Source organism: Desmodus rotundus, chromosome 1 (assembly GCF_022682495.2).
Source record: "Desmodus rotundus isolate HL8 chromosome 1, HLdesRot8A.1, whole genome shotgun sequence".
Classification (NCBI taxonomy): domain Eukaryota; kingdom Metazoa; phylum Chordata; class Mammalia; order Chiroptera; family Phyllostomidae; genus Desmodus; species Desmodus rotundus.
In genome coordinates this window covers 173,278,353-173,292,213 of record NC_071387.1, presented here as the reverse complement: position 1 = coordinate 173,292,213, position 13,861 = coordinate 173,278,353, and the positions used below count along the sequence as shown (strand labels likewise).

Genomic DNA, 13,861 nt, shown 5'->3' with positions numbered 1-13,861 from the left:
GCATACAAATCAGGAAGGAAGAAGTACAAGTGTCACTTCTTGTAGGTGACATTATTCTGTATACAGAAAACCCTGGAGACTCTACTGAAATTCTATTAGAAACAATAAACAAATGCCATAAAGTTGCAGGATACAAAACCAATGTACACAAATCCACTGCTTTCCTATATACTAATAATGAAACTTCAGAAAGAGAAAAAAAAATTCCTTTTGCAATTGTAACAAAAAGAATAAAACACCTAGGAATAAACTTAACAAAGGATGTGACGGATCTATATAATGAAAACTACAAAGCATTATTAAAAGAGATTGAAAAAGACACAACAAAAAGGAATGATATTCCATGTTCACAGATTAGAAGAATCAACATTGTTTTAAAAGGATGTGAAGGACCTTTATTCTGAAAACTATAAAGCATTATCAAAAGAGATTGAAAAAATGGAGAGATATTCTGTGTTCATGGACTGGAAGAATCAACATAGTTAAAATGGCCATATTACCCAAAACAATGTACAGATTCAATGCAATCCCCATCAAAATCTCAATGACATTTTTTAAAGAAATAGAAAAAACATCATCGATTTGTATGGAACCATAAAAGAGCTCATAGAACCAAAGTAATCCTGAAAAAAAAAAAAAAAAAGAAAGAAGGCCAGAGATATCATACAACCTGACTTCAACTATACTCCAGGGCTATGATAATCAAAACAGCATGGTATTCGCCAAAAAATCAGACACACAAACTGGAACAGAATTGAGATCCCAGAAATAAAACCACGTGTATACGGGCAAATAATTTTTGACAAAGGAGACAAAACACATAATGGAGAAAAGAAAGCCTCTTCAATACATGTTGCTGGGAAAATTGGAAAGCCACATTCGAAAGAATAAAACTAGACTACGGTTTGTCCCCATGTACAAAAATTAATTCAAAATGGATCAAAGACCTAATATAAGATCTGAAACAGTAACTTACATAGAAGAAAACACAGGTACTAAACTTACAGACTTTGGTTATAGGGAACATTTTATGAATTTGACCCCAAAGACAAGGGAAGTAAAGGCAAAAATAAATGAACAGGATTATATCAAACTAAAGCTTCTGCACAATGAAAGAAAGTGATAATAAAACAAAATAGCAATCAATGGAATGGGAGATGATATTTGCAAATAACAGCACCCACAAGGGGTTAATATCCAAAATATGTAAAGAACTCATACAACTTAACAGCAAACAAACAAATAATCCAATTAAAAAATGGGCAGAGGACATGAACAGACACATCTCCCAAGAAGACATACAAATAACCAACAGATACATGAAAAGATGCTCAACTTCACTAGCTTTTAGGGAAATGCATATCAAACTACAATGAGATACCACCTCATATCTGTTAAAACGACAATTATCAACAAGACAAGTAATAACACGTGCCGGAGAGGATGTGGAGAAAAAGGAACTCTGATGCACTGCTGGTGAGAATGTAGACTGGTACAGCCACTATGGAAAACAGCCTGGCAGTTTCTCAAACAATTCAGAGTTATCGTATGACTCAGCAATCCCTCTCCTGGGCATCTACCCAAAAAACTTGAAGCCATCTATCGCGGAGATATATACACCCCTATGTTCACTGCAGCATTACTCATGGTGGCCAAGACATGGAGACAGCCAAGTGTCCTTCAATAATGACTGGATAAGGAACACATGGTACATATATACAACAGAATACTACTCAGCCATAAGAAAAGATAAAATACTGCCATTTGCGACAACACGGATGGACCTTAAGAATATCATGCTAAGTGAAATAGATTGGTCAGAAAATGCTAAGAACCACAGGATTTCACTGATGTGGGATATAAAACTGAAACTCATAGATACAGACAACAGTATGATGGTTACCTGAGGGAAGGGGGTGGGTGAGTGTAGGGGGGATAAAGGGAACCAAATATATGATGACGGAAGATGATTTGCCTTTGGGTGGTGGGCACACAGTGCAATATACAGATCATGCATCAGAAATGCACACTTGAAACCTATATGACCCTATTAACCAATGTCACTCCAATTAAATTTACTGGGTAGATGGGTAATTTCCAGGAGAATGGTCTTATAAACTAGGTGGAATGGTCTTAAGTCTCTTAGAAATCAATCCATGCTTTTTTTTAGAGGGCTTGCTGGACACACTAATATGTTGCCTTTATAAAAGCTAACATTCGGTAACAAAATGTATTACAATGTATAATTTGCATAATATGTATTTTCTGCACACTAAAGGATAACCATGGCAAAAATTCTTCACTGATAAAGTTCCTAAGGAATTTCTACAATGCAAGGTATAAAACATTCTCTGGTCCCACCTAAGGCTGATGAAGTAGTATCACTTAGAAATCTGGAAATAAAACTATAGTTTCTGAAAATTATAATTATCTTAAAAGATTTTTTAAAGTGTAATTTCTACTTTAAGAACACAGATCTAGTTTTACAATAGAATGTAGTAGGAAAAAAGGATTAATTTTAAGCTGGCTCTGCGGAACACATACTTCCCTGTGTTGTGTAAAATTTCTGTAGTTGGAAGACTAGCTTTTCAAATATGGCAAATGTAGCTTCTCTGGTCTGACAGAGGAACAAAAGGAATGCTTTATAGCTCTCAGATGTACAAAGCTCAGGGATAGAAACTTTCGATTAGGTGGTAAAAATTTCTGCCGAGCACTGGGGATATCTTTTAAGCGAGCACTGTGCAAAGTTTCTGAGATGGAAATGTTCTTTCTATATGTGCATAGTCTGGCAGGGTAGCCACTACCTACAATGCAGCTACTGGGCACGTGAAATGTGGCCAGAGCAACTGAATACATTTTTTTTTTAGTTAGTTTAATTTAAATGGGGCTATGCTGACATCGTAGTTCCAGATCATTATCAGTTTCGTAACATTCTACTGCCTGTTACATTTTATGTTCAAAAAGAGCACAATTTTGTCAATGTTTAAATATTAAAATTGCTTACAGTGCATGGGAAGTTTGGAAATTAAAACATTACCATTAAAAAGTCACATTTTAAGTGGTCACAAAAGCAAAGAATTTTCATTTTTTTGTGAAGCATGTATATAGCATTTGTGGTACTTCTTCATCTTTTACCCAGCTTGATTTAAAAAATCCCAGAAAGTCGGCTATCTTTAATACCCAGATATTAATCATTGTATTACCCAACAGATGTCTCAGGTGAAAATCCAGGCTAAGTTTAGTTAAGGCACTGGTCACACATGACACAAGAAGTACAACTTAAGTCCAGTGAAATGCTCATGGTCTCCAGACTCCTAACCTGTGGGACAGACACGGGGCCGCGCACGGCTGGACGCATCATGGGTGTGCTCTGGGAGATGCATCCCAATTCTCTGCACTGCAGTTCTAGGGGACCTGGGAGAAGATAAATGAGCTCAGAAGACCCTGGGTTTTACAAGTGAGATTAGCGTTGTGCTGGCCTAAGAAACCTCCCATTCGTGACTGCCAACTGCTCAAGGAGACTGAACCCCAGCGCTCGTCTCGGGTGCAGTTCTTGCGGCACTCCCTGCCAATGAGGGTACCTGAGAGCCCCAGGGCTCACCCAGGGGACCAACAGGTACGAGTGGCTGTCACTTTGGAGCAGTTGTGCTCCACAGAATGAGACAAAATATGACAAGCAAGAAGCCTTATCAAATTACAGCAGTCTATATACTGAAAGATGTATTTTAAATGATTTATTTGGACATAACAAATGCTAACATAGTAACAGAATTTGTCAGTAAAAAATAACCTAAAATAAAATGTATAACAAAGCACATTTACAGGTACGTACATATGCATGTAATTCTGGAGGTGGGCTGATAAAGAATACAACAGGTTTATGTGTGTTTAGGAGACAAATCATTATAATTTTCAGTAATAATCAGATCTTAGAAAAGTGGGACTAGAGGAGTACAAATAATAGGACGAAAAGATTCAAATTATTTTCTATGTGGCCGTCTAATGAGAGCAATTGCACCTTCTAAGACTTGTGGATTTATGAAATGAATTAAACCAAACCCCAATTAAGACATTTCTTTCCTTAAAACTCTCTCATGGTGTCTCACTATTTACACAAACTCCCTAACACAGACGCTAAGACCTCCTCCTCTTGTTCCTGAGAACCTAAAATGGGAGTCTCAAATCTTTTAGTTCATTTTATTTTTTAATTTAATCTTTTTATATTTTGTCCATTACCACTTAGTCCCCTTGTACCCCCTGCCCCAGCAATCACCACACTGTTGTCCATGAGTCCTTTTTCCATTTTGTTCAATCCCTCCCCACCCTCATCTCCCCTAAATCTTATTGCTTGTTAATTCTTGACACACACACCTGCTGGCCTCCACTGTGGTCTTTGTTCATAGCAGCCCACTCTGTCAGAAACTGCCACAGCTGCCACTCTCACCCACCACCAAAACGCACCTCAGTGCTAACGGGTGTGGCTCCCTGGGTTGGGTGTTGTCCCGAAAAGCAAAAGGTTTGATAACCAGTTAGGACACGTGCCTGGGTTGCGGGTTTGGTCCCAGGTCGGGGTGCATCGGAGAGACAACCGGTTGGTGTTTCTCACACACATCGATGTTTCTCACCCTCTCTAAAATAAGTAAGTAAATAAAACCTTTTTCAAAAAATGCACTTTAGGTACTACTTTCTTTAGGGAGCCTCTTCTAACTTCTCCAGTCTAAGCACAGCGCCCCTGTGTGTTCTTGGAAACCATGTTCAGGTCAATTATCGCACTGATATGATGTGCTCTGCTGTTCCTCCTTACAAGTAAATGATGCACGTCTTCAGGGGAGAAAATGAATCTCTTTAATCTCTGTACCCCCAGTACTTATCAGAGCGTTTGCCATGGTAGGCACTCAATAAATGTTTGTTAAAGAAAGGGCACAATGGCATTTTTATGAATGCTATTCATAATTCTTCAACCTAGTTTAACTGAAAGTGACACGGGGTTCTATAATTTGGGAGTAGTACATACAGACACACACAGATGTTTACTGCTTACTGACTGATGCTTTGGCCTCAGAGAACCACAAACAGGTGTGTATTAAGTGTGAAGCAATGGGATCCATCTAAGAGATTTTAGCTAACAGATGATATGGAGAAAATAGGGAGATGTGTGGGGAGTAGGTCCATCGCCCCAAAAGCAATTGACTCAAAGTGTTCAGATAATGCGGTTACACACACATTTCTAAACAAAAATTCGGTCTGCATCTAGTAAAAATGACATATATTGGGCAATAAGGATTTAACCAAGTATCAATTATCTGTTTACAGATGCTGAATGTGTTTAACAGTAGTATTAATACGTACAACCTTTACTACTACCGATTGCTACTGCTTATCTGTGATAATTTCTAAAATGAATAATATCACTTTGAATTTTACTAAAATATCAATACTCATATATACTATGAACTGGAAGTGATCTTAGAGATAATTTGGTACAACATTTTATATATGAAAAACACCAAGGCCCAGAGAAGCTAAATGACTTTGCTGAAGGTCATGTAGTGAGAAATGGCCAGGACTTTTTGGATTTTTACTACTAAATTGACTTTTCCTTCTGCTATATATTGCAGGAGAGGAAATTTTACTAATTTTTCCAAAATATACTAGTGAGATTTGCATCCAAGCCCAATAATAATAATGTCACTTTAGAAGAAAATTACTTGAGTAAAAATAAATTTATTTTATTCAGATGAGATATTTCATAAACTACTCTCATATGATAAAAATTTACTTAAGAATAATTCCAAGACTGTTTCGGGGGAAAATAAGTATTAAACATTAAAATCTTTTAACTTACATACTATCGTTAACTGGGGCTGGACTTTACGTGACTCTTCTGAACCATTATTCATCATGTCACCATTCAGAAAAAATTTAATGAGCCAAATTGTAATCTCAACAATTAACAGAAACGAAACTTACAAATAACTGAATTAACCCTGCTCACTAAACTGTCATATTAAACCATGTCACACAGTGGGATGAGGCCATTCTTTATACACAGCATTTTCCAATCATTTAAAAAGCTTATTTTACTAATTTTTTCATTTTGATAGCCAAAGAACTGTATTTTCAGAAAATACAGGTTTCAAAAATACATACAATAAAGTCATGGGAAAATAAGCCCTTAAAAACCTAATAGCTCTGTGTTTCTCTCCAAACAACTGGCTATACTTAGTTTAAACAATATAATTTCTTTTTGTGGCCCCATGACTAAATTAGGCCATGGAAAAGCTGTTGGTGTGAGAGCTTCTGCGGCTGTAATGCTATAGCACAGGGATGTGAGCGTGGCATCCCTAGAATTTGAGCATGGTAAGCGTATATTGAGTTATGAGGCTCCCCCAGGCTTACTGAGGTCATGCCAGGGAGAGGCGTAGGGTGAAGAAAGAATGAGTACACCTTTGTGGCCTGTGTGGTTACATGTACTTACCTGATTTCACCATAATGAATTCATCTGAAGCCATGTCTGTAGGTTATCAATTTGAAAATTTGTAACTGCACCACAGTGAGGTACCTGCCATCTTTGGTGCTGCGCATTGAAAATGGACTGACTTCTGATGCTGCTACGATAAAAAGTATTTAAGTTATTGGGCATAAGTGATACCCGAATGTTAAGCAAAGTAACTAACACTGATCATTGTGAGTTTTAAAATGTAAAACACTTATATCTACTAGCACGTGTTTGAAAATTCTTACCCATATAAAATTTCCATTGGTATATAAAGACTTTCATGATGCAACTCCCTGGCTCTTAAGTTTTAAAAAGCACAGAATAAAATTCTTAATCCTAAATTTTTGTCACTGCTCCTGAGGTTTATGACTGAAATAAAAGAGAGAAACACTCCAAACTGGTCATTTATGAAACCATAAATTCAGTGTGAAACCTGCTTCAAAACTACAAATTATTTCAGACAAATAAATATTTTCACATTTATAAAAAATTTTCCACATTACTCATAGAAACAAGCTTCATAAAATTTACACACTGAATACAACAAAAGTCAGTTCTAATGAAGATGTAGCTGTCATCTTTCTCAATAAAAAGTTCTGTGTTTGAGGTATCACTCTGAGACATGCCAATATGGCACATCTGCAAGACCACCCAGGAGTCTACCCTAAAAACCCGGCCCAACATCACATTATCTCTGTGCGACTTACTAATAGGCTGAACTAGATTGGTCTTTTTAAACAGGAAGAAATATCTTCATAGTTATAAAAACAAAGGAGGCAGGTACTAGCTGCATGTCATAAAACAACGAAACTTTGTTATATTTTCATTATCTTCTTCCTGTTGATACCATTCATTTAAAAAGTTCTCATCAGGATCAATAAATCAGCTTCATCTTCTATGACATTAAAAAAAAGCCAGAGATTAAAAAAGAAGAGAAGAATATGACTACCTGTATACATTATCACAGGATATAAAAGTCTATTAGGTTTCTCAGTGTCAAGAGCGAAGCATCCTCCCCTCCCTCGCTGTATCACTAGAAGGTAGACACTTGATTCAGGAATACTCATGGACGGCCAGGTAGATTACCTGTGTTGACTGTAGTAAAGCCATTTACAATCAACTTATGAAGTAAAAAACACCAGTCAAACATAGAGACACAGATACCAAAAATGACGTGTTTTGTATCTATAGATAACCATACTTGTGGCATGGCTATCAAGTAGTAAGACTCATTCAATACTTCGTAATCACAGTACATTAAAAGTATATTGCCAGAGGATAATGGTCCTATATATGAAAAAAATGTCTATGTGGACAAGCCTGTGATTTATTGCAAAGCAAAATTATATAGCAAATTCCAAGAAAGGTGAAATGATTTTCAGAAGCAATGTTTAAATGTAATGGCTTGAGCCACAGTCTCAGTTACTTTCTGGAGATTTCAGAAGCAGTAGGGGTAGAAGAATGCTTTTCCTTTTTTCTCTTCTTTTTTTCCTTTTTGTGATGTTTCCCCTTTTTGGACTTATTCTTTTTTTCTTTTTTCTTTTCTTTCTTCTGGTATTTTTGTTTCTTTTGTTTTGAAGTGTCCTCTTCAGCGGAACTCGATGAATAAGACCTAAGGGCAATAATATATACTGACTGATAATTGCAGTTATAGCTGATAGGTAAATTTAAATGAATTTGATCTGCCTTAAATCCTTCTTGGAGAAAGGTGGGGGTATAAAGAAAGAAACTCAAAATGTGCTTTGTATACTTGTATTCTTTTAAAATGCTAAATTTAGAACTTTTTGCTACTTGGTCACAGAAATTGACAAAACAAATTATCTCTATTCTGCTCAACTCTAGTTATATAAGCTATACAGTTATAGTTATATTTTCTATAGTTAAATAATTTTTAATTTTGGTAGGAATGAAAATTATTTTTCTGATTTTCAGCTTTTCATCCTTCATACCCTTCAAAACTTTGTTAAGCAAACAAAGTTGCATTTACCAAGCCTCATTATATATACAATTCACTTCTGTATGCAGTAACTTGTTAGCATATTCCAGCGATTTCAACCTTTTTCATCTCATGGAACGCATAAACTAATCACTAAAATTGTTTGGCACACCAAAATACATGTTTTTGCTGTTCTGACAAAAATAGGTATAATTTTAATTTGTTCACACTGGACAGCCATTGTGTTGGCTATTGTCATTTTTTTGACAATTTAAGGGAAAAGAGGTCAGTGCCCCTGCCTAAATAGTCAGGTACTGCATGTTGTAAAAATTCTGCGGCACAGCAGTTGAAAATCAATGGCATATTCTCTTAAAAGAGTCACAAAAGGATGCAATTATATGAAAAGGGTTATAATTATGTACCTCTGTATAAATGAGTAAAAACTGAACATTAGTAAAATAAAAGCACTTTTGTTAATTCTTTTGACTTTTCAAGTTAAAGTACTTGATTCTTCCAGATGCAGAGTGATACAGACAAACACTTTCATTTCAAAATAATTTTCACTAGTTGCAGAAAAGATACTTTTAAATGAATCTTCTATATAGATGAATGAGGATGATTTATCATTAAACTTTTTAAATATTACTGTAATACTAAATTGAGAACAAAAAACTGTAGAAGTCCTTCCTCTACTATTAAAAAAAAAAGAAAAAACAAAAAACCCAGAAAAGCCATCTCTTCAGACTTTATATGAAGTGTGTAACAATCTACCCATACGCAACCCCAAATATGTATGACAAGACATAAAATGAGTTAGTTTAAAATGAAATAGGCATCTCAAGAACTAGTTCAAGTGATCTAGATGTTAGAAGTTAAAACCCAAACTAAAAAAATTGGACAGAGACACAAAGAGGAAAAAAAGCGAACATGCGAACCTGCAGGGTTGTCTGTAGAGTGACTGGGGTGGACTCCTCCACCACTGCCTTCCTTATTTAGGGACCCCGAGTGTCCCCATCTCTGTAGGCTGCATTCCTTTCTCCTCCTTGTCTACTCACCTGAGACTTTTGGCCATTTCAGGAGCTTATTTTGCATGCAGTCTCTTGCTCCACTTCAACTGTATTATAAATAATGTCTGTATGTATATGTTTGCTCTAGTATGAATGAAACTGCACTCATTAACCATGAAAAAAGTTGCTCATTAATTCTCTTGATCTATTTCTTTAACCAGTTAATTGTTAAAAGAGTTGATATAAAAATTTACAGGTAGCTGATGAAGGTTTTGAATGACCTGAAGGAATTTTTAGCATGACATGTGAGTACATAAATCTTATTAACCAATGAATTTTTTAGACAAGGCAATAATATTTTGCAAATACAAATATTTAAGCTCCAACATCATACAGATGAATACAAATATGTATGTGAAGAATTTAGACATATACCCATTAAAAGATTAGCTATTGTTCTAAAACTTAAAATTCTAGAATATATAAAAGGAAGGGGTGTTATTTATTTATTCTTGATTTGCTCCAAAAAGAAAATTTAAGGTGGCTAAATGTTGACTTTATTTTTGATTCTTGAAATGAGGGACTTCTGTTATTTTACTTTAACAATTGAGCACCTAACTCCAATTGAGAAAAAAAGTGTTAAACTGGAGTGCACTGGGAAATAACATAATCCATCCTGGAGTCACAGTCCTGATTTTTAAGCAATGATGTTTAGGAGAATACCTTTTCCTCTTTTTTTTCAACTTGATTTTCTCTTTGCTTTTTTCTTTTTTCTTCTCTTCTTCTTCATTTATTCCTGTGTGTTGATGGGAAAGAATCAGGTCACCATGGGTCTATGTACTGATATATATACATTTTTGATTTTGGTTAATGATTTTCACTGGTTAGGATACTGCACATTCCTTGTAATAATTTTCCCTCTCTTGATTTTTTAAAAAAAATAAAGTATAATGGACATGTGATGTTAGTTTTAGGTGTATAACATACTGATTCAATATTTGAAAATATTTCAAAATGATCACTACAATAAATGTAGTTCACATCTGTGACAATAAATACTTATAAAAATACTGTTTTTCTTTTGATAAAAACACTTAAGATCTACCTTATCAGCTTTCAAATACACAATACAGTAATATTAACTATAATCACCATTTGCGTATTACATTGCCATTACTTATTTATTTCATAATTGAAAGTTGTACCTTTTGACCCCCTTCACCCATTTCACCGCCATCCCCAACCCTGCCCCGGGCAACCATCGACCTGCGCTCAGTGTCTATGAGCTTAGTGTTTCCTTTTTGTCCTTCAGATCATACATACAAGTGAGATCATATGGCATTTGTATTTTTTTACTTATTTCACTTAGCATAATGCCTTTAAGGTCCATTGATTATTTTTATTATATGCTTTTTATAAAATTTTCAAATACTAATAAATGCATTGAGTAAAAAATTCTAGTACTTTAATGTTAATTTCTATAGCAAATCAATTTTTGGTGGGTACCATTCCAAGCCTTAAAAAACAAAACCATACAATCAAATACAGTTTTTTAGTTTTCCTTTTCACACAAAGCTGGGGTCATGGGATCCTAGGATCAGGATTCCAGGGTCACGGGACAATAACCACAGACAATATTTATGTGACTGGTGCCTTGGAGGAGAGGACTCGTACTGTTCTCTAACTTGCTTTTTTTGCACACAATTTGGTGTGCATTCTTCTAGGCTTTCTCTCCATATAACCAAATACACACATGCAATCACTTATACAGACTTTGCTACATAAAGTCCTACATTTTTTTCTCTTTTGTCTACGACCATACCATCCTGAACATGCCCCAACTCGTCAGTTTTTTTAAAATAAACAACTTTTATTAGGTTGATGAAACTCCCTCGTTTGCTAACGATTTCTATCAGAAATGGACAACAAACTTCCTCAAATAATTTCTGAAAGTATTTTAATTATCATATAGAAGTCTTTAGTCTGTTAAAAATGGAGAATTACATTGACTGGTTTTTGAATGTGAAGTAAAATCTCATATTCTTGGGATACACTACACTTGTTTAAAACATAGTATGATTTTTACATATTATTGGATTTGATTTGCTAAAATATTTCAATTGCTTAAAATTCTCTTTGTATCTATATTTCTGGGAGTCTAGTTTTCTTGTAGACAAAATATGGTTTTATCAGGGTACTGCTGGTCTTAAAAACTGAGTTGAAAACTATTCCTATTTAATTTGGAAAAGATTTTATGTAGACATGGTATTATTTCTCCTTGAAATACTTGGTAAAATTCATGAAAGAAGCCAACTAGCTATGGACATTTCTTTGCTGAAAGTTTTAAAACTGAACATTTAACTTCTTTAATAAATGCAGGCCATTTAGTTTATTTCTTTTTGAAATTTTTGGTACTTTGTATCTTTCACGTGTTCATTTTGTCTAAGTTGTTGAATTTACCGGCATTAGGTTGTTTATAATATTCCCTTATTTTAGTATCTGTATAATCTGCAGTATTGTCACTTCTTTAATTTCTGATATTGATAATTAATGACTTTTTAAAATCTGATCTGTTTGAATAACAATTTTTCAATTTTATAGATTTTTTAAAAAACAGCTTTTGGTTTCATTGATTTTTCCCATTGTTTTTCTGTTTTCCATTTTGTTATTTCACCTCTATTATTTCCTTTCTTCTGCCTATTTTGGGTCCCATTTACTCTTCTTTTTCTTGTGTGTTACATTGGAAGCTGAAAGTCATGACTTCGACACATTTTGTCTTTCCTTATACAGGCATTCAGTGCTGTAAGTCTGCCTCCCAGTGCTGCTTCGGGGGTCTTCCATAAATGTTGTGTTGTGGTTTTATGCTCATTCAGTTCAAAATATTTTCTAATTTCCTTTTGTTTTTTTCTCTTTGATCCCTGGGTTATTTAGAAGTGTGTTAAGTTACAAATATTTGGAAAATTTCTAGGAAGTTATCTGTTACTGATTTTTAATTTAATTTTCTTCTGGATTGAGAACATGCTTTGAATAACTAGAATCACTTAAAACTTCTTAAGACTTGAATTATAGCACAGAATTAGGTCCATCTTGCTAGATGTTCTGCATGCACTTGAAAAAAAATGTATATTTTGTTGTTTGGTAAGGTGTTCTATAAATGTTAAATATGTCAAATTGGTTGACAATGTTATTCAAGTCTTCTATATCTTTTCTGATATAATGTCTATTTGTTCTATCAATTATTGAGAGAGGTGTGTTGAAACCTCCAACTATAAGTGTAGATTTGTGTATCCACAAAAATTTTCCCTGGTAGTTCTATCAGGGGTTTGCTTCATAAATTTTGAATTTTGTTTTTAGGTATGTAAACACTTAGTATTTATATGTCCTCTTGATTAACTGATACTTTTATCATTATGAAAAAAACCCTCTTATCTATAGTAATATTCTTTGTACTTGATCTGACATTAAAATAGTTACTTTAGCCCTGGCAGGTATGGCTCAGTGGATTAAGCATTGGACTGCAAAGCAAAGGGTTGCAGGTTTGATTCCCAGTCAGGGCACATGCCTGGGTTGTGGGCCAGGTCCCCAGCAGGGTGTGTGTGAGAGGCAACCACACATTGATGTTTCTCTCCCTCTCTTTCTCCCTCCCTTCTCTACTCTCTAAAAATAAATAAATAAAATCTTTAAAACATTTACTTTAGCTGTCTCTTGAGTCGCTGTCTTTTTTTTTTTTGATAGCTATAATAAATTCAGAATGACTAACTGTAAACATGTCAAAAGAATAAAAGGTTATGAGAAACTAAGCAAATAAAACAGTAGCTATGGGAATCATTTCCTTGTCCATTTAGGAATGATGAATAAGGAGTCCCCAGATAAGATTACATAGAGATGAGTAATCAACAAAACAAACGAGCAAGCAAAATATAACCAGAGGCATTGAAATTAAGAACAAACTGACAGTAACCTGAGGGGAGGTGGGAGGGGATAATGGGGTGGGGAAGGGTTTTCAGGAACAAGTATAAAGGACACATGGATAAAACCAAAGAGGGAAGGATCAAGGGTGGGAAGTGGGGATGGCTGGGGTGGGGGGCAAATGCAGACAACTGTACTCAAACAATATAAAAATGTGGGAAAAAAAGATTAATAGAGAAATTAGTTCTAATAAAAACAAAATAACCCTAGAATTCAAGAAATACTTATTCTGAGCCATACACCCTTAGGAACTAGCAGTACTGACAGTAGGATATGAGAGTGCAAGCCCTGAAGACAAAAGTTTGTTTTAGAGCGTTCAGTGCTTCTACGCTACCACTCTGAAAACTATCCCACCCCTACTCTTCGAGGTTCTCCCTGAGACAGGATGTTAAAACATATGCGGGCACAGCAGGAAAAAGAATACGAGTTTTTGCAAAATAATAATTTCTT

At 35.0% G+C, this 13,861-nt stretch overlaps 1 protein-coding gene across 2 annotated transcripts in view; it reads right to left on the bottom strand.

Moving 5' to 3' along the window:
• Positions 1-3,719: 3,719 nt before the first annotated feature.
• SREK1IP1 (SREK1 interacting protein 1) overlaps positions 3,720-13,861 on the bottom strand; it is a 30,987-nt gene continuing 20,845 nt past the window's right edge. For both annotated transcript variants that reach the window (XM_024578463.4, XM_045186286.3), the window contains 2 exons: positions 10,166-10,238; positions 3,720-8,111 (listed from right to left, as the gene is read on the bottom strand). In XM_024578463.4, the coding sequence (XP_024434231.1) occupies positions 7,922-8,111; positions 10,166-10,238 (263 nt within the window). In that variant the 3' untranslated portion in view covers positions 3,720-7,921. The remainder of the gene's footprint in view (positions 8,112-10,165; positions 10,239-13,861) is intronic.